This window comes from Trichosurus vulpecula, chromosome 9, assembly GCF_011100635.1.
Source record: "Trichosurus vulpecula isolate mTriVul1 chromosome 9, mTriVul1.pri, whole genome shotgun sequence".
Taxonomy (NCBI): domain Eukaryota; kingdom Metazoa; phylum Chordata; class Mammalia; order Diprotodontia; family Phalangeridae; genus Trichosurus; species Trichosurus vulpecula.
Window position 1 is genome coordinate 10,343,151 of NC_050581.1, and position 25,536 is coordinate 10,368,686.

The following is a 25,536-nucleotide window of genomic DNA, read 5'->3' on the forward strand; positions in this document are numbered from 1 at the left end:
CTAGATTTTGGCTTCTACTTTGAGTGGGAGTTAGATTAGATGATATCTTCTAGCTCTAAGATTTTATGATTCCATTTCTATGGTTCCACGTCCATAATTATCTTTACTCCCAAACTAGGTCCTCTCCATCCAAAGGTGTGCCAGAGCTGGTGAGAACCAATTGTTAAATTTTCAGTGTGAGCATTTACACCTAAGAAATAAACAAAGAGCACAAATGAGGGTTTGATTTATTAATTAGTTGGTTGTCTAGGCTTAAGAAAATGATGGAGAAAATGTTAATAATGAAATTAAAACTTGAAGGTGGGTCACATATTTTTTTTTCTTCACAGAGCTCATTGTTAAATATTATCAAGGCACACCCCTTTCTCTCCCTTTCCCATTTCCATCAATGACTATATCATTATCCGAATTCTGCAGACTCAAAACTTTAGAATCATCTTTGATTTTTGCTTATCCTGTTGATTTTTTTTTGCCTTTGTCAGTTTTTGTCTTTCTTTGTATCGCCAGGACTTAGCAATGTGTCTCGTACACAGCAGGTGCTTAATAAGTGCTTATTGGCTTTTGACTTTTAGCGTCTCTGATGTCTCTTCCTTTCCATTCCTAGTTATCACCCCAGCATAGGTCTTCATAGCCATTACTGCAATATTCTCTAAACCCATCTCCCTTCCCAATCTCTATCTTCTTTAATCCACATAAACATTGACCTAGATAAATATTTCCTTTACAATAATTCCTTCAAGTCTATCTTTTGTTCATTAGATAGTCTAATTGCTTTCCATTGCCTCTATTGAATTGAAATACAGGATTTTGTATTTAAATCCATCACATTTCATCTCGTTAGCTTTGTCTCTTTGCTGTCCTATAGAAATCTTTTAGAAATTGGATATTCAAGGCTATCCACAACATAGCCTCACTCTCTCTATCATTCAATAGTTCTCAACGTGAACACTCACCTCTGGATAACTTTATTTGCCTTCGCACAGATATGCCATTCTCGTCTCTTCCCCTTTGTTCATGGTATTCTCTTTGTTGGTCCCTTTTTATCTGCCTCTGTCCCACCCCATCCTCTAACCCAACTCTCCAATTCTAGCTTGTTTCATGGAGTTTCCTCTGACCACTCCAGCCTGTAGTGATTTCTGAACTTAAATAGCATAATTTTTATAAGTCATTTTGCAGGTGATCCAAAGATGACAATAGCTGATATGTTGGAAGATAGAATTAATAGTAATAGTATACATTTTATAGTGTTTTAATATTTACAAAGTTCTGGGAAATGACTGACAGGGATAAAATATAATAAGGGGTAAACTTAAAAGTCCTATATTGTGGTTCGAAAAATCGGTTGTAAGATAGAGGACACCGAACAATAGCAGTTTATTTTTTTTGGCGGGGGGGGGGGGTGGTGGTGCGGCGTTGTTTGTTTGTTTTGGTGGTGGTGGAACATTAGGAATGTGACAAATTCTGCTTTTCTCCAAGCTTGGTTCTTCTAGCTCTAAATATGGCTTGTACCTAGGAACTGTGACATTCAGGACCAGCTTAGCCTTTGACCTCTAGTGACTGGACATTTCAATATCTGCCTCTTATTCTCTCCAGCCCTAGTCAGTAGCTTCCTATCAAAACATCAGACAGGGCACCCACTGACTCACAAGTCAATGTACATTGTTGGACAGCATTAATTGTCATAAATGACTTCCATATTGGTTTTTATCGGACCTGTGATTTCATCAGTATAGGGAGTTCCTAGTTGGAGACATCCTCTACCAATGGAGATCACAGTCTCTTCTCTTTAACTCATAGTGCCTCATTCTTGGGCACTGAGAGGTTAAACAAATTTGCTCTAGGATCACACAGCCAGTATATGTCAGAGGTGGGACTTAAACCCAGGTCTTGCTGGTCCCAAAGCCAGCTCTCTTGATGCCTCTCTTCTTTTTCTTTCTTTTTAAAATGAATTTTATTTTTAATTTATGGAATAAAACAAACATTTCCCTAACATGAAACTGCAAATCTATTATTTTCAACTTGCTATTCCTTTTAAATATATAATAAATTTATCATGTCATTTTCTTTCCCCCTCCTCCTCCTCCTTTTTCTTTTATTAGAACGAAACCTGTAATTTCCATCCTATGGTTCTAGTTTGATTCTTTGGAGCCCCAGATGGGGCGTCTCATTCTTGTCTACGTGACAGCTCTCTAAACATTTGAAAGCAAGGAATATGTTCTTTTAAAACCTTCTCTTTTTCAGGCTAAACTGTATCTGAACCTTTGGACTTCAGGACCTGGCCAGGAGTGAGAGGCATATATTCACCACACTGAAAAGGGAAGAGCCAGTCAGTAGATAATGCCAGGGGAATGTTCCTGCTCTGTGAAGAACGTTCATATCCTTTCATATCTTACAGATATGATGCCTAGAATGACTACTCTGAAGGGAACTTCCCTAACGTAAGATAAGGAGGAAGTTAGTCAAAAATGCCCCACAAAGGGCCTTGAACTTTTTGCAGGGAGTTTAAGGGCATGGTTGTATAGGTCCCTTACCCAATGGATGGGATGGCTGCTTCACTGAATTGCCTCTGGTATTTATGCTGGGGGTGATCAACTGTTTATACACTTTTTCAGATGCAAAAAAGTTCTTAGCCACTTGGCAGCAGTTTTGTTATCTCTGCTGAATCAGGCTAGAAACAACTCTTGAGATTAGCTTCTTAGCTCAGAAGCCCTACCTGATTGTGGGGTCCCTTCTTAGATCATCTCTTCTGTGTGGCTAGAAGTGAGGAATCCCAGATGAGAAAGAGAAAAAGGAAAAAAAAAGAGAGAAAGCCTGCCTATCCCAGGACTCAGGAAAGTTATCAGATCTGATCTATGAGTATCTGATCTAAGGGGCATCAATCCAGATCAGTTATCCGGGGGCACTTAAAATAAGCGCTTAAATTTTACTAGCTCATGTCTGCTTTTCAGGAAACAGATACATCATAGATAGTTTCTTAAGCAGCCCAGACTATGAGCTTGGGAGCCATTTCTGGAATTAGGGGTCAGATCGAATGACAGGATTGTTTAATTAACATGTATGAGCCAGGGATGTTTACAAGCAATTCCTGGTAGTTTTTTTTTTTTCCTAATTAGAAAATAGCTTGGTGATGGCAGAGTTATCAGGAAAGCCATTGACCAGTGGTGTGGTGTATATGAGTGTGAGTTCTTGATGGTCCACAGGCCCTATGTACTGTTTACATGGTTTTCCCCCTGGGGGAAGAAGGGATGACAACGACCAATAAACTCTGCTTCATAGTTTACCATGAAAATTTGCCTTCTCTGCTTTATGGAGGTTATAAATCCCTCCTGGCAGTTAACAGTGCCTACATCCTTGTATTCTGCACTGTCATTCTTCTTCCAATAATATTTAATAACCTCAATAAAGGGCAAGTATATTAAATATGAGAGTAAACCCTAGGAAAATAGAAACTAAAAACAGAAGCACCTTGGTTCACTGAGTACGGTTTTCACCTTGAAAAGCACTTCATTTAATGTCTACAGACAGAGCTGTATTTTTTGGCTAGAGTACATTTTGGACAATCTACCCATCATAAATTAGATGGTACCTTTCATTTAGGTCTTCAAAGTTCTATGGATTCTCATCCCATAAATAATAATAATGCCTTTATGAGGTAGTAGTAGGCATTATGGAAATCACGCAGATGGGAAAGTAGAGGCATAAAGTAGGCAAGTTATTTACAATAACTGGTGAATTATGGACAAAGCCAAGGCTTTTCCCTTCTCTCCATTTTCCCTCCTCTCTCCAGCTTCCTGTCTCCAGCTCTCAAGTCCAATGCACAGAGATCCCATTTCTGAAGAGATCAGTTCACTTAGAATTCATATTTTAGAAATAAACTTACACTTGGCACTGTTGGTCCTGGAGTTTTGGGTTCACTCAACAATCTAATGCTTCCAGAGCCTTCTATATCCTAGGAAAAGAGAAAGAATGATATATAATCAAACAATAAAAACTACTTATTGATCAGGCCTACAATTTCTCCAAAATTGTCTTGCCTGGGACAGCGAAACAGTGACAGGCATCAGTTGTGGTGACCAGTCCTGGAATATGGAGGACACATGACATAGCAGATACAGAGCAGGCCTTAAACCCAGGAAGACCTGGGTTTTAGTTCTCCAACACACACTAATTATGGGACCTTGGGTAAGTTATTTAACATTTCAGTGCTTTAGGTAACTCTATAAACTATGTATTACAGGGAAGATGTGGCCCTGCATTGGCAGAGGGAGTTTGTTCCTTATACCAAGGAAATCAAAGGTCTAATGCCTATACACATCCTTGTATCACTCAAATGAATCATTCACCAAAGACTAAAAATTGGGATATTGTTGAAAGATAAGGACAGAAAGGTTGTTGGAGACAAATTGTGGAGAGGCTTGAGCGTTACATTAAAAAAGCTATTTATTTGATAGATACAGGGTAGCCCCTGAAAGTCTTAGAGCCGATGAATGAGATGGTGAGCCCCAGGGACCCTGGGAGGGGTGTGTGTATTTGTGCATGCATGTACGTGCACATGCATGGGCATACAATGTCCAGAAATATCAGTAATATAAAAATAAAAGGCAGCAATAAAACTCATTAAAATAAAGATGAGTAGGTCTTTGTCATGAAGGATGATTGGAGAGGGGAGAGAGACTAGAGGGAAGTAGTTATAACCAGTTAAGAACCTTATTCCCAACACTAGGGCCAGGAATCATTTTATTCCCCATCATATCTGGTCTGTTCTGTCCTACCATTACTGGCGCACAAAGGGAATATATAGCAGGAATATTTGTGAAAGAAAAAAAGCTCTTGCTGCCAGTAATCAATTAGATTGGCCACTAGGTGCCAGAGTGAATAAAACACCAGACTTGAGTCGGGAAGACCGGATGTGGAATCCTGCTTCAGACCCTCACTAGCTGTGTGACTAGAGGCAAGTGACCTCTCTGCTCTGAGCTTCAGTTTCACTTATAAAATGAGGAGGATTGGACTCGGCCTCTGAGGTTCCTTTCAGCATTTAATCTATGATCCTACGATTGTGGGACCTTTCGGCAGGTTTGTAAACCCTCTGGTGGTCAGGCAGTTGCTGCAGGATTTGCCGTTCCCAGGAGACTCCTCAGATGTGAGGATGTCCCTCTGTGTATCGCTCAAGACACAGATCTGCGGAAAGGCGGCCAGGGATGATCTGTGTTGTGTCTATCTCCCCTTCCTCTCATGCATTGTGTATGCCGTGGGTATGTGTGGCACCTTCCTTGTGGCCGGGGGTCGGGTGACGTGTGGCACCTTCCTTGTGGCCGGGGGTCGGGTGACGTGTGGCACCTTCCTTGTGGCCGGGGGTCGGGTGACCTGTGGTACCTTCCTTGTGGCCGAGGGTCGGGTGATGGCACAAACAAGTCTGTGACTCAGGTTTCAAGCCGCTCAATGTTGCACTAGAAGGGTCCGTAGGACAGACGCCTGGCTGGAGACAGCCAATGAGTAACTCTAAATTCAGAACCAGACCCAAGTGAGGTATCGAGGGAGACAGGCGTATTCAGGAGTCATTGGCATGGGCACGGAAGTTGAAATAATTATAACTCATGTTCACATTGATTTTTGAGGCCGGATGTCAGCTGTCCTTGGCACTATCATCGTTAACAATAATAACAGCCAGCATTCGTGACGTGCTTTAAGATTTATGGAGGGCTTTACAGCGTTGTCTTATTTTATCCTCAGAATAGGCCCGAGAGGCAGGTGCTATTATTATCCCTGTTTTCCAGATGAGGAAACTGAGGCAGACAGAGCATAAGTGACTTGCCCAGGGTCACACAGAGAGTTAGTGGGACTTAGAGCTGAATTTAAATTCAATTCTTCTTGACTCCACGTCCAGTTCTCTACCCACTGCACCACCAAGTCACCTTCTAAGTGTTTTGAAGTGTGTGTGTGTGTGTGTGTGTGTGTGTGTGTATTGTGCGTCATCTTTGATATTATGTCAAGAGAATGAGAAGAAAGCTCCCATTAAACACACTGGATCGTCCCTCTGTGGAGGACATGTGGGGATATTGGGAGGCTATGGATAAGAATCACTCAGGATGAGTAGGCATGGATGGGTTGTGATACCCAGTGGAGGAAGGAGTCCTCACGTGGATGACAGCTCAATCTATCATGTACTGAAGTTGTCTCTGCGATGTCTTAGAGGCGAAGGTATCAATACAACTCTAAACACAGGGGCTGGGCAGAACTGCAGAGCAGGAATAGATGCCCTGAATACTCCAGGTAAGGGGCTGGAATGGCATCTTTCATTCCAAATAAACTACTGGATCAACCTTTGTACCGATGAGAAGAAGCATAGGCCTCCATTTAATTTTCCCTTAGCTAGACAGCAAAGTGGGTGGAGTATTGGACTTGGAATCATGAAGACTGGAATTAAAATTCTCCATCAGACACTTGGTAGCTGTGCAACCCTGGGCAAGTCCTTTAAATTTTCCCAGCCTCAGTTTTCTTATCTGTAAATTGGGGATAATAATAGCACCTACCTCATAGGGTTGTTGTGAGGCTCAAATGAGAAAATATATGTAAAGCCCTTCCCAAACCTTAAAGAGCTAAGTGATAATATTATTAATAAAACAATTGAGCAAACAGTCTTTGTTTACATCTAGAATAAGCAGAAGTGTGTGGAGGAGGCGACTTTTCCAGCCTCTCCCCACCTTCTCCTGCCACTCTCCTTCCTTGCCTTGGCATTACGGGGGCTCTTTGGGTGATGTTTGGGGTTGAGGTTGATTAGGTGGTGCAGACAGCGTGATAACGACCACCATGCTGACAGCTAGCAATAATATGCAATTCTATTTAACCCACCTTTATTAAGCATTTATTACATGTGAGGCACTATTCAAGATGCCGGCAATACAAAGACAAAAATGAATACCACTAGTATTTACTCCTAGTTTGAAAATACTCTTCTTAAAACAATAACTCTGTGAGGTTGGTGCTACAAATACCATTGTCCCCATTTTAAAAACAAGGAAGCTGAGGTTCAGAGATGTTAAATGATTTGCCCAAGATCAAGTGTGGTAGGTGTCAGAGGCAGGGCTTGAACCCAGATTTTTTTATTCTGACTACTATTCTGCAGAGAAAGGTGTCCTGGACAGCCCCTACATGGCTCTGTCTCTACCTAGCCCTTGTACTCATATATTCCCTGTACTATTTTGTCAGACTAAAGTGAAGAACATGGGTTAGTCCCATTCTTCTATAACCTTAATCAAACCTGGAGGATGGTAATATTAAAAACCCTTGTCCCTGGTACTACTGGATGGAGGTTATCAGTCATGGAGGCTCATGGGAATAGTACCCTGTCCTTAAGTCTAATTATCATATAATAATAGTCTAAAGGTTGGATGCCCAGGGAGAAGTAGGGGAAAAGAAAGGAAACAATTCTCATTTCTTCATCATCCTTTCAAGAGAGACACAAGGGAATGGCTTAGGACGTCTGGATGCCCCAAGGATTCGTGTTTCGATTCATCTGTATCTTCCATCCCCTGAAGCAGACTGGAATATCTAACTCTCTGACTCAGCAGACAGCTTCATAAGTGGTTGTGTCCAAAACCAAACTCTCTATGACCTGGTAGATAACACAGTGACCAATCTCTCTAACTTTAACCAAGCTTTTCCTCAGATGAGAGACATACAATCCATCCGTAGGACCACAGTTGAAGTTCATCTAGTTTGGTGCTTAACAAGAAATGTTAAACCTTAATCACTGAATAGGCTTTGCTTCAGTCAAACTGAAACTTGTTAAGGACCTTAGCTTGAAAAGGCCAAGGATCCCCACTGCATCCTGGGCCATCTCCAGTCATCCTGATCTATATCTGGCCACTGGACCCAGATGGCTCTGGAGGAGAAAGTGAGGCTAGTGACTTTGCATAGCCCTCCCTCACTTAAATCCAATTACATTCCGTAGCATCATCTTCCTGGTGTCATGGTCTTCTTTGAGAACAAAGGACAAACAGCAAGCAAGCCGTTTGGTGCTACTTGTTGGAGCCTGAGTTCAAATTACATAGTCTTGGAGAAACCAGAGCCTACCTTCATGCTGCAATGGGCCATTAGAAGAAGACTTCAATATCCTATTATATAGTACAGAATTTAATTAAGGGCCCACCACAATGATAATAATGATAATAGCTAGGATTTATGTAGTATTTTATAGTTTGCAAACCTCTTTATATTTTATTTGAGCCTCAGAATAACTCAGAGGTAGATGCCACTATTAGTCCTATTTTACAGAAGACAAAATTGAGGCAGACGAAGGTTAAGTGACTTGCCCAGGGTCACATAGCCAGCAAGAGTCTGAGGGAAGCTGAACTCCAGTCTTCTTCCCTTTAAGTCCAACACGCTATCCTTTGTACCACCTAGTTACCTCAAGCTACTGTAAGAGAACAAGGCACTTACTCACAGAAGGTAAATGAACATTTACTCCTTTTAAAGTAGTTTTCCATATTTCAACTAAGCTGACCACCCCACAGATAGAAAGAATTCTGATAGCACTTAGTTTTGGTAATTGATATCCTATTTCAACTTTAATCCAACTAGTTTCTGGGAAGGCTACAGTGAGAAAACCCACAAATATTGTGTTCCCAAAGATTACTTTTTCTATAAAAACAGTAGTTAATTGGTGGCATAAATAGTTGACTGGCAGATTTTTAATCTGTAAATTAAGGAAACCTAACATAATCTGAATAACAGAATGTGTGCAATTAGTCACACAAAAAGCAATGCTACTGGGGACATCTCATTCCATGTGAACACAGATGAATGGAGCAGAGCCAGAACCTTCCTACAGTCAGACCATGCCATAATCCATGAAGCAGAATAGGGTTAGGTGTGGGGAGGGCTCAGACATAAAACTGGAGCTAACTTGGAGTTGGCTTCAGGCAACTGGCCCAATGCTGTTATTGGGATTTGGGGACATTATAGAATCTTGTATACAGTATGTGCTTAATAAATACTTGTTGAATTAGCTGATGAGACCTTACGATTATCACAAATAACTAACCAGAACTTTGCTATGCAGGATGCACCTATACTGGGAGCAAGACCTAAGGAAAATGAAACCCTACTCGAGTCAGTACTAGTACATCAGAAGTGAGAAAACAGAGTGCTTGAAATCAATCTTATTTATTAAATTTCATCATTCTTTCATGCATATATAATTAAAACAGAAAGATTACCTCAAATCCAAGTCCCATTCCACAGCTGGCTCCAGGGGGTCCAGGAGGACCAGGGAGGCCAGGGGGACCAGGCTCCCCAACAACCCCATCTTTCCCTGGGGGGCCTGGTAATCCTCTTTTTCCAGAGTCACCCTGGAAGGTAAAGATTGATTGCACTGAAAGGAGCTTAAATCAGTCGCTGAAACCACGTAATGTTTGCCTGGTTTGAAAAATCATTCTTTGACTTAATTAAGTTGATAAATTATATGATAGCTGTTTCCTGATTTTATAGAATATCTGAATTGTCTTTCCCATGTTCACTCGTAGATAAACTTTTAAATTAACTTGAATACATTTGTGGAAGAGATGGCAAGGAAATTGTAGAAATATTTCTGACAAATCTTGCATGTATATTGTCTTCCTACGATTTTTGTTTCCAGTGCTTGTGAGGTCTTTCTATGTATGCTACTCTACATGGAGGGGATTGTGTTTTGCATGGTTATGGGGAACGCCTGAATCAATGAAATCACAGATCCATTTGAACAGCTGAGTCCATTCCATTTGACATTCATCCTTGTGATACATATGCAATGATATCATGAACATATGACAATTTTAGAAAATCTCAGAATTAGTCTATAAAGATGTCCCTCTTTTACCTTTTCCCCAATGGAGCCATTAGGACCTTTTTCACCCTGAAAAATAGAAGGAATTCCAATTAAGTCAATATTAATAAAAGAATGAGTTGCTATGAATCTTTGAGGATTTCTAACTAACTTCCCACTCAATGAGGACCATCCACCTTTACAAAATCCCTGAAAAAGAGTCATCCAATTTCTCATTCCACAATGAACGGAGGAGAGGGGAAGGGAACAATCTTTTTTGAGCACCTGCTATATGCCAGGTAGTATGTTAAACACTTTATAAATTTGATCTCATCTGCTCTTTAACAACAACCCTGTGAGGTAAGTACTATAATTACTCCCACTTTATAGATGAAGAACTGAGACAGACAGAGGTGAAGTGCTTTGGCCAGGGTCATACAGCTAACGCATACTTGAGACCGTAGCTGAACTCAGATCTTCCTGACTTCACCATCAAGAAATGCTGGGAAATTCAAAGTAATTCACCCAGCTGTGGTAGAGCACAGTGAAAAGAACACTGGACGGGGACCACGGACCATGATGTGGAGTGCTGGTCCTGCTGTCAGGAAGGTTTGGATTCAAATCCTGATTCTGATGCTTACTAGCTTGTAATCATGGGAGAGTCACTCAATGGACCTGAGCTTTAGTTTCTTCACCTGTGAATGGGGAATACCCCGTAGCACATATCTCGCAGGGTTGTGGTGGGACACTAGGGAACTCATGTATGTAAAGAGAGGTTTCTTAAAACCTTAAAGTGATATAGACACGTAAGAATATTCAAGTTTCCTGTTACAAAGTGACTGAATTGAGTGGCAAGTCACATTTACCTAGCACTTTAGAGTTTACGTAATGCTTTCCTTAGAATAACCCTGTGAAGCAGTCGAGTACTATTCTCTCCATAGTAGAGATGAGAAAACTGGGACTATGCAGATGAAAAGTCTCGCTCAAGGCCGCGTTGTTAGAGAGTAGAGTCTGCAGATTCTTTAAATTGACAAGGCTTTTGTATCTGCTTGGATTAGAAAAAGTCTCTTCAGAAATCACTTAAGGCTACATTCAAATGCCTTAGTACAAGGACATAGATAGGACAAGAGATTTCATGCTGAAAGGTAACTTAATGGTCATCTAGTCCAGGGTTTCTTAAACTTTTTTCCCCTTGTGACCCCTGCAGTGCTTCTTAAACTGTGGGTCATGACCTTATTTCTAGTCTAATGTCCTAATTTTATAGAAAAGACTGAGCTTCATACTCATGAAATGAGTTGCAAATAGTGGTGCCAGGAGAGAGAAGAGAAGGGAGAGGGGAAAAGAGAGAGGGCTGAGAGATAGGAGAGTGGGAAAAGAAAAGACAGAAGGGAAGGAAGAGAGAAAAAATAGAAGGGAAGGAGAAAAAGAGTGAAGGGGGAGAGAGAGAGAGAGAGAGAGAGAGAGAGAGAGAGAGAGAGAGAGAGAGAGAGAGAGAGAGAGAGAGAGAGAGAGAGAGAGAGAGAGAGAAAGGGAGAGAGAGGGAGGGACAGAGAAAGAGAGAGAGACAGAGAGAGGGAGGGATGGAGAGAGGGGGAGGAAGAGAGAGGGAGAGAAAGAAATGGAAGAGAGAGAACAGAGACAGGAAGGAAGGGGAGAAAGAGGGAGGAGGGAAGGAAGGAGGAGAGAGAGGAGACAATATGTGCATTTGGGAGGTGGAAAGACAGCATTAAGCTCATGTAAGTAATATTTCTTTTACAAGAAAAAATATGGCATCTATGAAGTCAATTCTACAAAATCAGACTTTTTCTTTCTTCTGAAAACTTTAATTTTCTTGAAAATAGAATTGATTTAACTTTTAAAAAACCACATTCAGAACTTCCATATATAGGAAACATGGAATAGAGTTGATAGTACCTCTCACAAGTAATCTCCATCTGCTCTGATCTTATATGGTGTTCTTTTGGTTTGTATTGCCTACACCTCTCACAGTTGCTAAGAGGAAGGCGTTTTGTAAACTCGAAAGCCTGTAGAAATATGAATTACTATATTTGTTATTACAGGCAAGACTGTTGCCAAATTCCCAAGATTTGGAAGCCTCTTTTGTTTTCTGTTTTATTTGTACCCACCATTTGATCTTGAGCTTACCTTTTCTCCTTTCATTCCTGGAAGGCCAGCATCTCCATCAAGTCCTGGATGACCATCAGGACCCTATTGAATCAAAACAACTTATGAGACCAAATCATCCCTTATAAAAGAAAGGAATCATTATGATCCCACCTCAGACGTCTGAGATCAGTTATCCTGCCAAGGTGTGCAATGTCTTCAACGCTCTATTTTAATATTTTGCCTGTAGGGGGCTTAAACCTAGAATCATTAAATCACTGTAAGAGACCTTAGCGATAGTATATAGTCCAACAGATGAAGAAACAGACCTAGAGAGGTTAAGAAATTCATCCAAGTTCACCCAGATAAGTTGAGATTGAAACCCGGGACCTTTAACTACAAATTTAGTTCTCTTTCTACTGCATTACATTGCTTTTTGCTACTCTGTTTTTATTTCCACAATAACATCAGCCACATCTACAGTATGTGGAGCCACTGGCTAAAAGGTTTAAATTAAAAATATTGCTTTGGTGACTATACGACAGTAGAAAAAATTGTTTGGAGGCAAATGTTTGTGAGATGGATAGTTCTCTATCCTGAAAACAGCTGATTCAATAGATCTCTTTGGGTACCGAGCAAAACGTTGAATCTTGGGAGAAAAACCTAGAAGTTGAACCTTACCTATTTTTATTTAAAGAAAATTGCCAATTCCTATAAAGATAGTTGTCCCTTTGGGATCTGCTATACCTTTCTATCAGTTCCATTTATGATTGAAGCTTAGGGGGCCCTTCCAAATGGGGAAATGTAGTCAATAGAATTTGGTTGGCTTAAGGCAACTTAGTCTTTGGTTTTTATTTTAAAAACAAGTGAAAAACTCTTGAGTTTGGGGTGTCAATAATATGCAAAAAAATCACAGACTGCCCCCATTTTTCTCCCTTTCAGAACATTTTGGATCTTTGTCATAAACACTGTCAGCTCTCATCCCATCTGTAAATGGAGTAATTTCTTACTGCTTTTCAGCTCTTTTCTGCTTTTTTTGGTTGTGTTGCAAAACAGCTTTGCTTCATTAAAAAAAAGTCCAATTGTAAAATATCAGGTCATGTGGCTTCAGATGTCAGTATTCATTAAAACACTGAGTCATGTGACATTAGTGCACTCAGAGTTGATTAAATAGGATCAGCTGCGGAAGACAAAGTACCAGTGTTGTTGGTATAAAAAATGGATCATAAGCTCTGATTACAAAGGGGCAAAGAAGAGGAGATTGTTTTGGAAGATTACAAAGAGCTGAAAGCTATGCAGAATAAACCATTGCGATCCTTCTGAGACAGTGTTTTTGCCATGTAAATAGGAAGGAAATATTAATATGTTGGTTTACTCTAGGATTAGCTTCTCAAGAATTCAGAATAGGCTGGCATTGATAACACCAAAGCCCAAGAGAATTCCAAGGAAATATGTAGAGATACAAGCAAATATTTGAAACTGGAGTTTAAAGTTGTGGTTTATGATTGTGAAGGAATACATGATGAGAAGGATGGTTTCAGAAAAACCTGGGAAGTCTTATATGAACTGATGCAAAGTGAAGTGAGCAGAACCAGGAGAACATTGCACACAGTAATAGCAATATTATAATGGTGATCAACTGTGAAAGACTTAGCTGCTCTGGTCAACACAATGATCCAAGACAATTCAGAAGGACTCATGATGAAAGAAGCTATTTACCTCCAGAGAAGAACTGATGAATCTCTGAGTGCAAATGGGAGTATAATTTTTTCACTGTCTTTATTTTTCTTGCTTTTCTTTTTGCAACATGGCTAATATAGAAATAAGTTTTACGTGATTTCTCATGTATAATTGATATCATATGGTTTGCCTTCTCAATGGGTGGGGGAGGGGTTAGAGGCAGGGAATTTAGAACTCAACTTTTAAAAAAAAGTTTGTAAAAATCAACAAATAATAAAATTAAAAAAAAAGAAACCAGAGTTTAATCACAGTTGACAATATTCTATTCTTTTCACTCAGCTCTTTTCACTTATTGTTGGTGCTGTTACATACTTGTGAAGAAACAAAGCAAATTCACTGCTCAATTAGCAATATTTGGTGTACTAAAAAAGAAGGAAATGCCTACCTCCTTAAGCCTACAAACACTAGCTCTGAGAATATTTATCCTTGTGTCCTAAAGATAGGACTACCTGAAAAATGCGGTATGGCAGTTGAATGTTTAGAGAAGAAGGCATTCTGGCTAAGGGACCTTAGTCTGAAGATGTTTCTGAAGGGCGAATATAAGAAAAACCAAAATGAAAGACAGGCAATAAGAATAGTCTACACCGGGCTAAACTGGGGTACATATTGAGGGAATTTGAGGTATATGGAATCCTAGAATAACAGAACTAGAAGGAGCCCTGGAAATCAACTGATTGAACCCAAGGATACTGAAGTCAATAAAAGAAGTCACTTGGACAATGCCATATAGCCAGTCAGCGACCAAAGTAGAACCACCAGGCCAAGGTTCTTTCCAATTGTACCATAAGGCCAAGAGAGCTTATCAATAAATTTAAAATGCTCCATTGATCTGAATAACAAAGTAAATTAGATAACAAGTAGAAAACTGGTAAGAGAGCAGCTAGCTGCCTTTGATCAGTGCAGATGAATTATATCCCAAAGCACTGAAAAAAATGGTGAATTGAATTGCTAGGCCAATATTAGTGATATCTGTGAAAGTATGAAGAATAGCAGAAGAATTATAGAAATGGAAAAGAGCAACTGTCCCAATTTTCTCAAAATGGATGGGAATTGAGCTAGAAAACTATAGGCCAAAGAATTTATTCCTGGAAAAATTCTAGGCTACAATATTGAAGTTAGGAAACATTTAGAAAAGGAAACAGTGATTGAAAAGATGTATCATAGATTCATCAAGAAAAGTCATGGCAAACTAACCATATTTCTTTTGCTAATAGGGTTACTAAACCAGCAGGCTGGAGAATACTATAGTCAGGATTTTAGCCTGGATTTTATTATTGTAACTTTTACTTTTTGTCATTCTGAGTTTGATAAGTGCCAACAAATATGAATTTTCATATACAAAGAATGGAAAAAGGATTATATGTAAGATATGGATCTCTACTACATATAGCTTATACTTTTTAAAAAGTATATGATACATTTGACACAGTCTCAAAGGTGCCCTGCTTATCTGTGTGTTCCTATGAATTTCATTCTGTTCTTTGCATTCTTAATGCTTAAGTGATATTCTTTTCTCCTTAATTTTTTTTGGCATCACCAGCACTAGCGCTTCTCTCTCCCCTTGCCAATAAGTACCCCACCCATCATAACAAATGGACATAATCAAGGGGAAAAAAATCTACACATTAACCATGTTTCATTCTGAAACTGGATCAACTAACTCCTTGTCTAATACTCTTTTCATAGAAGCCACAATCCACTCTATACCTTAAGGTGCTGAATCAACTCAAAGCAGGCATGTGTGATTTCTTATACTTACTGGGGGGCCTGGTTCACCAGATGGTCCATCTTCTCCAGGTGAGCCAGGGGGTCCTATATATAATTCAGATCCTGGTTCTCCTGGAAGACCTGGTGATCCTGGTGGCCCTGGTGGTCCAGGAGGGCCCTGAAAAAAAAAACAACAGAATTAATAGTAGAGAGTTACTCATCAGTCATTTCAGTCATATCTGACTCTTTGTGACTCCGTTTGAGTTTTTTGTGGCAAATTTATTGAAGTAGTTTGTCATTTCCTTCTCCAGCTTACTTTTACAGATGAGGAGCTGAGGCAAACAGAGTAAAATGACTTGCCCAGGGTCACACAGCTAGTTAGTGTCTGAGGCCAGATTTGAACTCAGGAAGAAAGTCTTCCTGATCCCAAGTCCAGTGCTCTATCCAATGTGCCACTTAGCTGCCCCTATGAGGGAGCATTGAATAGCAAAAAAAAATCAGTTAACCCAAATGGTCAGGGAATAGAAAGCTCTGGTTAATTACATTTTAACTTTCATAAAGCCAGAATTTTTTGTTTCAGCTATTGTCAATGAAAATCTTTCTAAAAGGTAGTAGTCAACTATAGGGATGATCAAAGAGTAAAGAAGTAGGTGGAGTAGAAAAGGCAACGAATTTGGAAGGTGGCCTGGTACCTGAGATGAAGATAACTTTACATTACAAGCTCCAGCAGCATGGGGTGGGGAAGGATAGTTCTGGAACGTCAAGGAACTCCAGTTAGAAGCTAGGACTGGAGGAAAGTCCAAATTGTAGTCAGAGATTTGAGAGTTGTTTCTGAATAGAGGTGATGATTTAAATTCTAAGAGTTAATGAGGTAGTTTATAAAAAGAAAGGAAAAAAGCAAAAGATGAAGCCTTGATGAAAACTCACATTTAGAACATAGAAGAAGGAAGAGATAAAGAATAAGAGAAGGGTAATAATATATACTAATAGCATAATGAATAATAATTCATAATATATTCTTGATTATATTATTACTCATGAATAATATTAATAATACAATAATAAGTATATTAGATATTATAATATATAATAAAAGCATATATTAATAATAGTAATAATATATAATAGTATACTAATAATAGCAGCAGTAAAAATAGCTACCCTTTATATAACACTTTAAGGTTTACAAAGCACTTTACCAATAATATCTCGTGTTATTTTCACAATAACCCTGGGAGGTAGGTGCTATTTTTACCTCCATTTTGCAGATGAGGAAACTGAGGCAGATTGTATTTAAATGACTTGACTAGGGTCACACAGCTAGCCTGAGGTCAATTTTGAATTCAGGTCTTCCTGAAAACCAGAATAATATAGAATCTCAGCAGATAAAAGAAGAGAGAGGGTTCATCAGAACATAGACTTAGAGCTGCAAGAGGCTTAGAGGTCATTGAGTCCGCATTTGCAAATGAGTAAGCTGACACACAGAGAGGATAGGTGACTTGCCCATGGATAATAAGTGTCAGAGTAAGGATTAGAACCTGGGTCCTCTGAGGACAAATCCACTGTTCTTTCCACTTCATTATGATAGATTCAATAAAGTTTCAATAAAGGAATAGGTTAACATTGGCAAATGCTACAAAGAGGTCAAGGAAAATGAGACTTGGTCGTGACCTGGAGATATCTTATACAAGAGAGTGGAGAAGCCAGATCTTAAGAGAGTAGGAGAGAGAGTAGATCATGCTTCCTCTTTCTATTAGCCTACTTCATTCGAGAAGTTTGTTAGAGGTGAGAAACAGAAATGCTGAGCAGTAATTCATCCCATGTTTTGATCAATGAAACTTTCACATACTAATAAAGGCTTGGTTTAGTCAAACCATATTTGTGTCCAATAGGAATTCATACTTACTCTTAACAATTCTCCGCTGCCTTCAAATTGAACAGAGCTGGAGTCAGAATCAGAGCCGGAGCCAGAGCCAGAACCAGAACCAGAGTCAAAGCCAGAACCATCAATGTCCATTATACCCTGTGACCAAGAGAAAGCATTCCTAAATCAGCCTTTCGTAAGACTGATTATGTGTCTGACAAAAACGCTTTGGTCATTTCAATACTTAGAGAACTCTCTAAAGAAGAAACCAGAACTTTAATAAGAACTTATTAATATTTTACTTAATAACAAGTTTCTATCTGAAGCATGAAAAGGAATGCAACTCTTATTCAGTAACTATTTATTAAACTCCTACTATGAACAAGTATCTATCGGGTACCATGAGGATATACTAAATTTATAAGATGTGGCTCCTACTCATACCTCCTCCCAAGAAATTGAGTATGGAAGCAGTTTCGAACCAGAGCAGCTTCCCTTCACTGGCAGAAGACAGGATGATACATGATGCCACAAGAAGATCTCTACTGGCAAAGTATATTGAAGAAGACTTCATGGAAGGGAAAGCATTTGTACATGACTGAATAGCTAAGTGACACAGCCAGGAATCTCACTGGCTATACTTCACTTTCCACAGAAGTCCTGGTCATATCTACCTTAGCTTCCTCTTTCTATTCTCTTGCTTCTATTTCTACTTAAGAGAAATGATTATTTTGCTCTCGTATAAATAATCAATTATTAAAATTGGGGAGACCTCAATTTTTTTCTCTGTCCTATTTCCTGGTTCAATTTCTCAAGAACTGGGCTGATGGAAGATAGGATTAACATTCTCATTCTGGGTATTGCTACTCCACCCAACTAGCTCAGGCACTATGAGAGATATAGATTCTCTGTCTAGATCACCTAAGGCTGGGAGTGGTCTGAGTATAGGGACAGTCTCTCTGGCCAAAGGTGAAATGATGTCACTCTCAGCTCCTCACTGGAGTGAGCTCACTTCTCTTTGTAAAGTCCACCTCTCATTAATTGTTAGCCACCCTCAGGAACAACCCTCTTCCAAGGGCATATAAGTTATAAGCCCTGCCGCCATGATTGTCTTTGGCATTTGAGAGTTGACCTTTAATAAAAATGCTGGCATTATTAACAGAATGATTAAATTACCCAGAAATTATGTCTCTTGCACTTTCAAAATGCCACACACTTGATTTGTCTGGTATCCTTTAATGTGGTACCTTGTTAATCTTAACACCATCTGGAAGTCTTAATATATCATTACCATGCCTCCTTCTTGTCGTCATGTAAGCACTTAATAAATGCTCTATCTACTTATCTATCTACCATGTTTATTTCTTCCCTCAAAGACTTTAATAAATTATTTTTCCTTACGATAAACATATTATCCTTTCCTCATTAGATTTTCCAGCTAAAATGTTCAATGATGTGACCCTTCATTATGAATTCCATGAACATGATTTCAAGAAGCAAAACAATTTACAATTCCCAAGAGATTGTATATAATACACAAACATAGATATGTATAAATACATTTGTATTTTTGTATATGTGTGCATATTTATAAAAGTATACTTCATCCTCAAAACATTTCTTTAGGAAAATTAGACAGATGTCCAAGATCTATGAATACATATATGTAATATAATATAATATGATATAGTATGGTATAATATATCAAGGAGCTGTAGTTAGTCTTAAAGGCAGATATATGGAGTTGATCAAGAAAATCCTCATTCTCCCCATCTTTTAGTTTCACAATAATTACTGTAGAAGACAACATAGTTAAGAACCTCACCAATGTTCTAGGAGGCCCAGATGGTCCAGGGGAACCTGGAAACCCAGGAAGACCTGGCTGTCCTTCACCAGGATCACCCTAAAGGGAAAGAAAGTCAACAGAGTTTAGACTTCTTTCATTTTCCCGGTCTCTCAGTTAGGCACTCCATCTATCTTCAAAAAGTGACTGATTGTGTTTGAGATATTGCAGATCCTCAGGCTGGGTTCTCTCCTAAGTGTTGTCATTTCTGCCTACTTGACCACCTTCTCTGAAACCTGGCACTAACCCTCATCATCACTAACTCTTCCAAAGACTTATTTGAAAAGAGTAGAGAAAAGAAAATGGATAAAAACCATGATCCCAGAATTCTTCAGGGCTGTTCATAAGAGGATGTAGATTCTCTGTCTACACTGCCTAAGGCTGGGGGTAGTCTGAGTACAGGGATAGTCTCTCTGATCAAGAGTGAAATGATGTCACTCTCATGCTGTTCATAAGAGATAATATGGACTGAGAATGATGGGGATAGGCTCTGGGAACCCCCTGGAATCCAACCTTGAATCTTCCCACTTGATCTGGGGTTCACTTGAGGCCATAAGCTTTTCATGCCCAAATCTGTTACCCTTAACTTAGCCTAGCCCTCCATTGTAGTCTTCAGCTATTTCCCACCCTTCATCTCATTCCTAGAGTCTGACCTCTAGTCACCCCAGTCCCATCAAGATCCTCTCCTTAGACTCCTCAAGACCCTCCCATAAACCCCTCCTCTAGTCACCCCAGACTACTTGCCACCCCTAGATCCCTCCCACAGTCTTTCTGTATAGAAGATCCATCTTGCCTCTATGAAGATGCTCAGACTCAATTTGGCTCAGATTGTTCTGGCCCACTTGTCCATACAAGAAGCACAAGTGCTTAGATTCCTTAAGAGTCCACCCAATATAGTAAATCTTTAATAAACTTTGTCTTTCTTTGACTGAAAAAAGGCTTGGGTCAAATTCATTCAGGCAGGACCCAGCACGTCAGGATTTCAGGTTTCCAAACACCCCTAAACCTCAGCAAGAGCTGCTTTCATGGTGCTCCCTTAACTTCCCAACTCTTGCCCCACATAATTTTGCTTTTTTTTTTGTCCCACATAGCTTTGTTATACCCTTTGGATTTCTACCAGTTAAGGATTCATTTGTGTTAACAAGCAAGAGCATACAGGGAGGTCAAAAAGGTAATGACCAACTTCATGCATTTACAAATTTTGGCCAAGGCTGCTTCTTCATTTATTTACTATGTATTTGGCTGAATAGCTATTTACCAGAGAAAGGGAGAAGAAAGCTCTACTCCTTTTTCTGTTATTTTAGGGTGAAACCTTGACAAAGGCTATCTGAAAACCTAGCTATATTAGAATCGTTCTTCCTCTTTGCTCTCTGACACAGGCGTACTGAAGTCAGGCTAAGACTATTCATTCAATACACTCAGTCACATCATAGGTTAAGTAGGGGTTGCTGGGATAATCAGGTGGTCTATTCACTACTTTTATCTTTAGGATCTGGAACACATTTTCCCTCATAGAAATAAAACCCTTAGTTACAAATGAACTTTTTTGGGATTTAAGGCATGGTCCTTAAGAAAGTGAGCTTTCAGTGATCAAAATTCATATTCCATTGGGCTGAGGACCTGCAGGTAAGGGTATGATACCCTATGTAGACCTAGGGAGAAGACGGAGGAGAGGACAAGAGGAGGAGAGGAGACAGGAAGAGGAGAGGGGGGAAGAGGAGAGGAGGAGAGGAGAGGACGAGAGGAGGAGAGGAGACAGGAAGGGGCGGGGAAGAGGAGAGGACAAGAGGAGGAGAGGAGAGGGGGAATTATGAATCTGGATGGAGTTTATTAAATGAATAGTTAAAAAAGCTGAAGGCAATAAACCCAAAGCAAGTTCATTTTTCAACAGTAGCTCCACATACACGTACCTTTTCTCCTTTAGAGCCAGCCTGTCCTTTAGGTCCTGGGAGTCCTCTTTCACCCTAAAATCAAATTGCTTTATTAAAATGTTGAATTCAGCCCAACTGAATATTCATTAATCTCTGCAGTGCTCATTAGTAGGATAAGAGAGAGAAAATTTCAAGGCTAGTCTTTGGGTAGAAGAAGTAATCATACCTCAACCCTCCAGAATGTCACCCTTAGGAGAATCAGAGCAATTAAGTGACATGGAGGGCAAATTTGGGGGCAGGAAGGCATAATAGCAACAACGTCTCTAAGTTATATTGTACTTCTGTACTTTATGATTTGCAAAGAAAATTCCCTCAGCATGGTCCCATAGACCATGCGAGAATGATTATCCCCAGTTTATGACTGAGGAGATTGTCAGTTGGGGTGATGAAGAGACTATCCTGAGGGCACATTAAGTGGGAAAGCAAGAATTCCAACCCAAACTTCAGAGGCACAGTGTTGCTGTTGAAAAGAGTGTTGCCTTTGGAATCAGTGGACCTGGGTTCCAAACCTAACTCTCTCTCTTACTAATGAAAAGTGATCACACTACTATCCTCTCTGGGCTCCAGGTTTCCTCAGCTGTGAAAGGAAAGTCTTGGATTAAATGTCTTTTGAGGTCCCTCCAAGCTCTAGAGCTATTATCTAGGATTTCAGGTGGATAGAGCTCTGGATTTGGAGTCAGGAAGACCGAAATTCAATTTTTGCCTCAGATTGTTCCTAGCTGTGTAATACTAAGCAAGTCACTTAACCTCATTGAGCCTCAGTTTCCTCATCTGTAAAATGGAGGTAATACCATCATTTTCCTCACAAGGCTGTTGCAAAGTGCAGTTGAGATACCACACAACATTATAAATTACTAGTTATTTATTTATTTATTGTCATTCTTCTTTCTACCTTCAAATCCAACTTTTTTTGTACCATACCAAAAAACCTCTCAAGGGCCAATTTATATCTTTTTCATCTTAAGCTCTCTAGGAGAGCATTGTGGTTAGGGAAAGAGTCTGCCAGCCAGTCAATTAGCATTTATTAAATTGTCTACTATGTGCCAGGCTTTGTGTTAAATTCTGGCTTCATAAAATTAAGTCCTAAGTATCTTCACCATGAAAATATAACCAAAGCACTAACTAAAGCATTCGCACCGTTGCACAAATCGCATTGTTGGTGGGAGCAGTAACTGTAACTGTTGTGGATAGCAAATTATTGAGATAATAGAATATAAATTTATAGCTTGAGTTCAAAGGATTCATTAGTTCTACAGTGAGCCTCTTATTCCATAGGCCTGATTGGGCAGAGTGCAATGGAGGTTGATTAACAAATTTTTGTTGTTTGGTTGTTTCAGTTGTGTTTGTCTCTTCATGACTCCATTTGAGGTTTTCTTGGCAAAGACACCGGAGTTGTTTGCCATTTCCTTCTCCAGCTCATTTTACAGATGAGGAAACTGAGGCAAACAGGGCTAAGGGACTTGCTTAGGGTCACACAGCTATTAAGTGTCTAAGGCTGGGTTTGAGCTCAGGTCTTCCTGACTCCAGCCTGATGCTCTATCTACTCCACCACTTGGCTCCCTGATTAACAAATGCCTCACTTTACCAATTCCTTCCACAGTTACATTTGCCTGAAGAAGTATCTGGGGACGGGATAGTGGGGGGAAAGTGATAGATGGCTGGAGAAGGGGCAAAATAAAACAGTAAAAACCATTCCCATCTAAAGGCTTATGTTAGGTAAACCATTTAATCTCTGGACTTCAGTTTCCTCATCTGAAAATGAGGGTGCTGTAGGCAGTCTTTTAGGTCCTTAGGTCTTTTCCAGCTCTAAATCTATGATCCCATAAGAATATAACTCAGAAATGTTGGCTAATTATTATCATTACTGTTATAACTGCACATTTTGGAGGGAGAAGTAGAGTTTGTGTGCTTTCTTCAGTATACATCCATATAACAGAATCAATATATTGCCACATATCCATAAAGAAGAATGCTAGGGAAGATGAGTCCTGGAATAGTAGCTAACCTAGCTAGTCATGTGAATAGGGAGTGTGGAGGATTGAGATGCCCTGCACCTTTACTCACACAGACATATCATTGACACCTGGCGGGAACCTTGAGAATCCAGGGCAGAGTAACAGTCGCTCCCTGTGCTGACCGCCACTCTTTGTTCCCTTTGTCAGGCTCCATTCTTAATCCCTTTCCTGATCTTTCTATTCCTGAACAGCCCTTGACATATCTCCCACATCATTTATTTGCAAATTTACGGCCTCACACTCTGCAAATGGGCAATAGATTTGTTCAATATTACACTGATCATTGTTAGTTTTGTAATCTATATAAGCATTTATTAAGCATCTAAGATATGCCAGGCTGGGCTAGGTGAAGACTGTATAAATATTCCCTTACCTCCACCGATTCCATCTTTATATCTATAACCCTAAATTATTTAAAGCACCCTGTTGACTAAGCTAAATCCTTCAAGTTGGAGAAACCATCAGTAAAGTCCCAGACAATCCTATTCTGCTAGGAACTTAATGAAAATATGTGCGTCAATAAAACCAGGATGCAACACAGAATAAAGCAGCATTTTTATGTCCTTGTTTCACACTAATGTTTATTCAGCTTACAGAATCATAGAATATTAGATTTTTGTATCTCAGAGATCATCTAATTTTACAGATGAAAAAAATTGAGGTAAATCAGCTTTCCCAAGGTCAAGCAGCTAGATTTGTGGCAAAGGGGAGACTAGATGCCAGGTCTCCTGATTGTAGACTGATGCTTTGTGCCTTCCTCTCAAAATAATCATGCCCCCTGAATTGCCTGAATTTCATGTTTTTATTCATGTACCCCTTCATTCATTCATTTATTTACTTTTTGCAGGACAATTAAGGTAAAGGCTAGGACTTGAGAGATGATTATTTTTTTTCTCATATTAAAAATCAATTATTAAATTAAATTTTTCCTTTCCTGTTTCCTTATTCAGAAACCAAACCGTATAGGCTATTCAGCCAATCTCTGAAGGACCTTGCTGATGGATGGTGGCCCAAATCCTTGGATCACATGCTTTTTGATACACATATACACATACACTTACATACATATACATATACATGGATATCTACAATCATATATATATATATATATATAAATTAATATGCATCTATGTAAGACCATACTATGGTGGGTAATATCTTTCTTCATTGGTCCAAATCTTTCCATATTTTTCTAAATCTACCAATTCATCATTTCCTACATTATAGCAATATTCCAACCTTATACTGTCTAGTTATTTTAAATAATTTGAAGTAATATTGATTAGTATGGCTGACATATAGTATGGTTTCCCTATTTTTTTTTTTGCATTAAATTTATTTTACCTTTAACTTTGTCTGAGAGCATGATTACCCCTGCTTTCCTCCCCCCCAATAAATTCTACTCCTGAGCTTTATTTTGTTTGTGCGTATCTCTTATTTCCTATCCCTCCTAACTCCTCTACTTCTACCTGCTACCTTGCCATCCTATTACTCAACCTAGCCCTCCACCAAAGATTCCTCCATTATCCTCCCTCCATTATCCTCCCTCCCACCCTAAAATCCCTCCCTTATCTTCTCTCCCCCTTCCCATCTCCTTAGCCTTTTATTTCTTTTTGAATTTCAAAGACTTTTATGTCCTTCTAGATATATAAGTAGTGTTCCCTCTTTAACCCATTCCTGATGAGAATAGTATTGCAGAACTACCAGCCCTCCTCCCCCACCTAATTCCTCTGTGTCAGTTCTTCCTCTTGTGCCTCATTTGTATGGGACTACTACTCTTTTTACCTTTTAGTATCACATCATACTCAGCTCTACCCCAATTTTCTTTCGACCTACCCACTTGCTAATAACAATCTTAGATGTGCAATTTACATTTCCTCGTATAAAAAGTAAACAGTTAATCCTTATTGAGTCCCTTGTAGTCTCTTGTCTTTGATGTTTACCTTATATTTCTCTTGGATCTTGTATGTTACATTTTCTATTGATTTCAGGTCTTTTTCAACAAAATCCTGAAAGTCTGACAATTCATTTAATGTCCATTTTTTTTCCATTCAAAATTATGCTCAACTTTGTGGGCTACAATATTTTTTGGCTGCAACCCCGGTTCTTTTGCTCTTCAGAGGCCTGAAGTCTTTTAGTGTAGCTGCTTCCAGGTCTTATGTGATTCTAATGGTGGCTCTGCCATATTTGAATTTTTTTTCTTGTTGCTAATAATATTTTCTCCTTGAGCTGGGGGCTTCAGAATCTAGCTATGATATTCCTGTAGGTTTTCCTTGTAGGATCTCTTTCAGGTGGTGATAAATGGATTTTTTTTCTATTTTTACTTTCTCCTCTTCTAACACTTCAGGATAATTTTCTTTAATTATTTCTTGTATTATTGTATCAAGACTCTTTTTTTTAATTGTAGCTTTCAAGTAGTCTGATTATTCTTATATTTTCTCTTCTTGATCTTTTCTCTGGATCAGTTATTTTTCTTATGAGAGGTTTCACTTCTCTTCTATTTTTTCATTCTTTATATTTCTTTTGGTTAT

The 25,536-nt window shown here is 39.3% G+C and overlaps 1 protein-coding gene across 1 annotated transcript in view; it reads right to left on the minus strand.

Moving 5' to 3' along the window:
• COL15A1 (collagen type XV alpha 1 chain) overlaps window positions 1-25,536 on the minus strand; it is a 196,740-nt gene that overhangs the window by 81,990 nt on the left and 89,214 nt on the right. Inside the window, exons 9-16 of the mRNA XM_036737445.1 lie at window positions 20,970-21,023; window positions 19,042-19,119; window positions 17,259-17,375; window positions 15,405-15,530; window positions 11,948-12,010; window positions 9,857-9,892; window positions 9,219-9,350; window positions 3,881-3,949 (exon numbers count right to left, since the gene is read on the minus strand). Coding sequence (XP_036593340.1) covers window positions 3,881-3,949; window positions 9,219-9,350; window positions 9,857-9,892; window positions 11,948-12,010; window positions 15,405-15,530; window positions 17,259-17,375; window positions 19,042-19,119; window positions 20,970-21,023 — 675 coding nt within the window. The remainder of the gene's footprint in view (window positions 1-3,880; window positions 3,950-9,218; window positions 9,351-9,856; window positions 9,893-11,947; window positions 12,011-15,404; window positions 15,531-17,258; window positions 17,376-19,041; window positions 19,120-20,969; window positions 21,024-25,536) is intronic.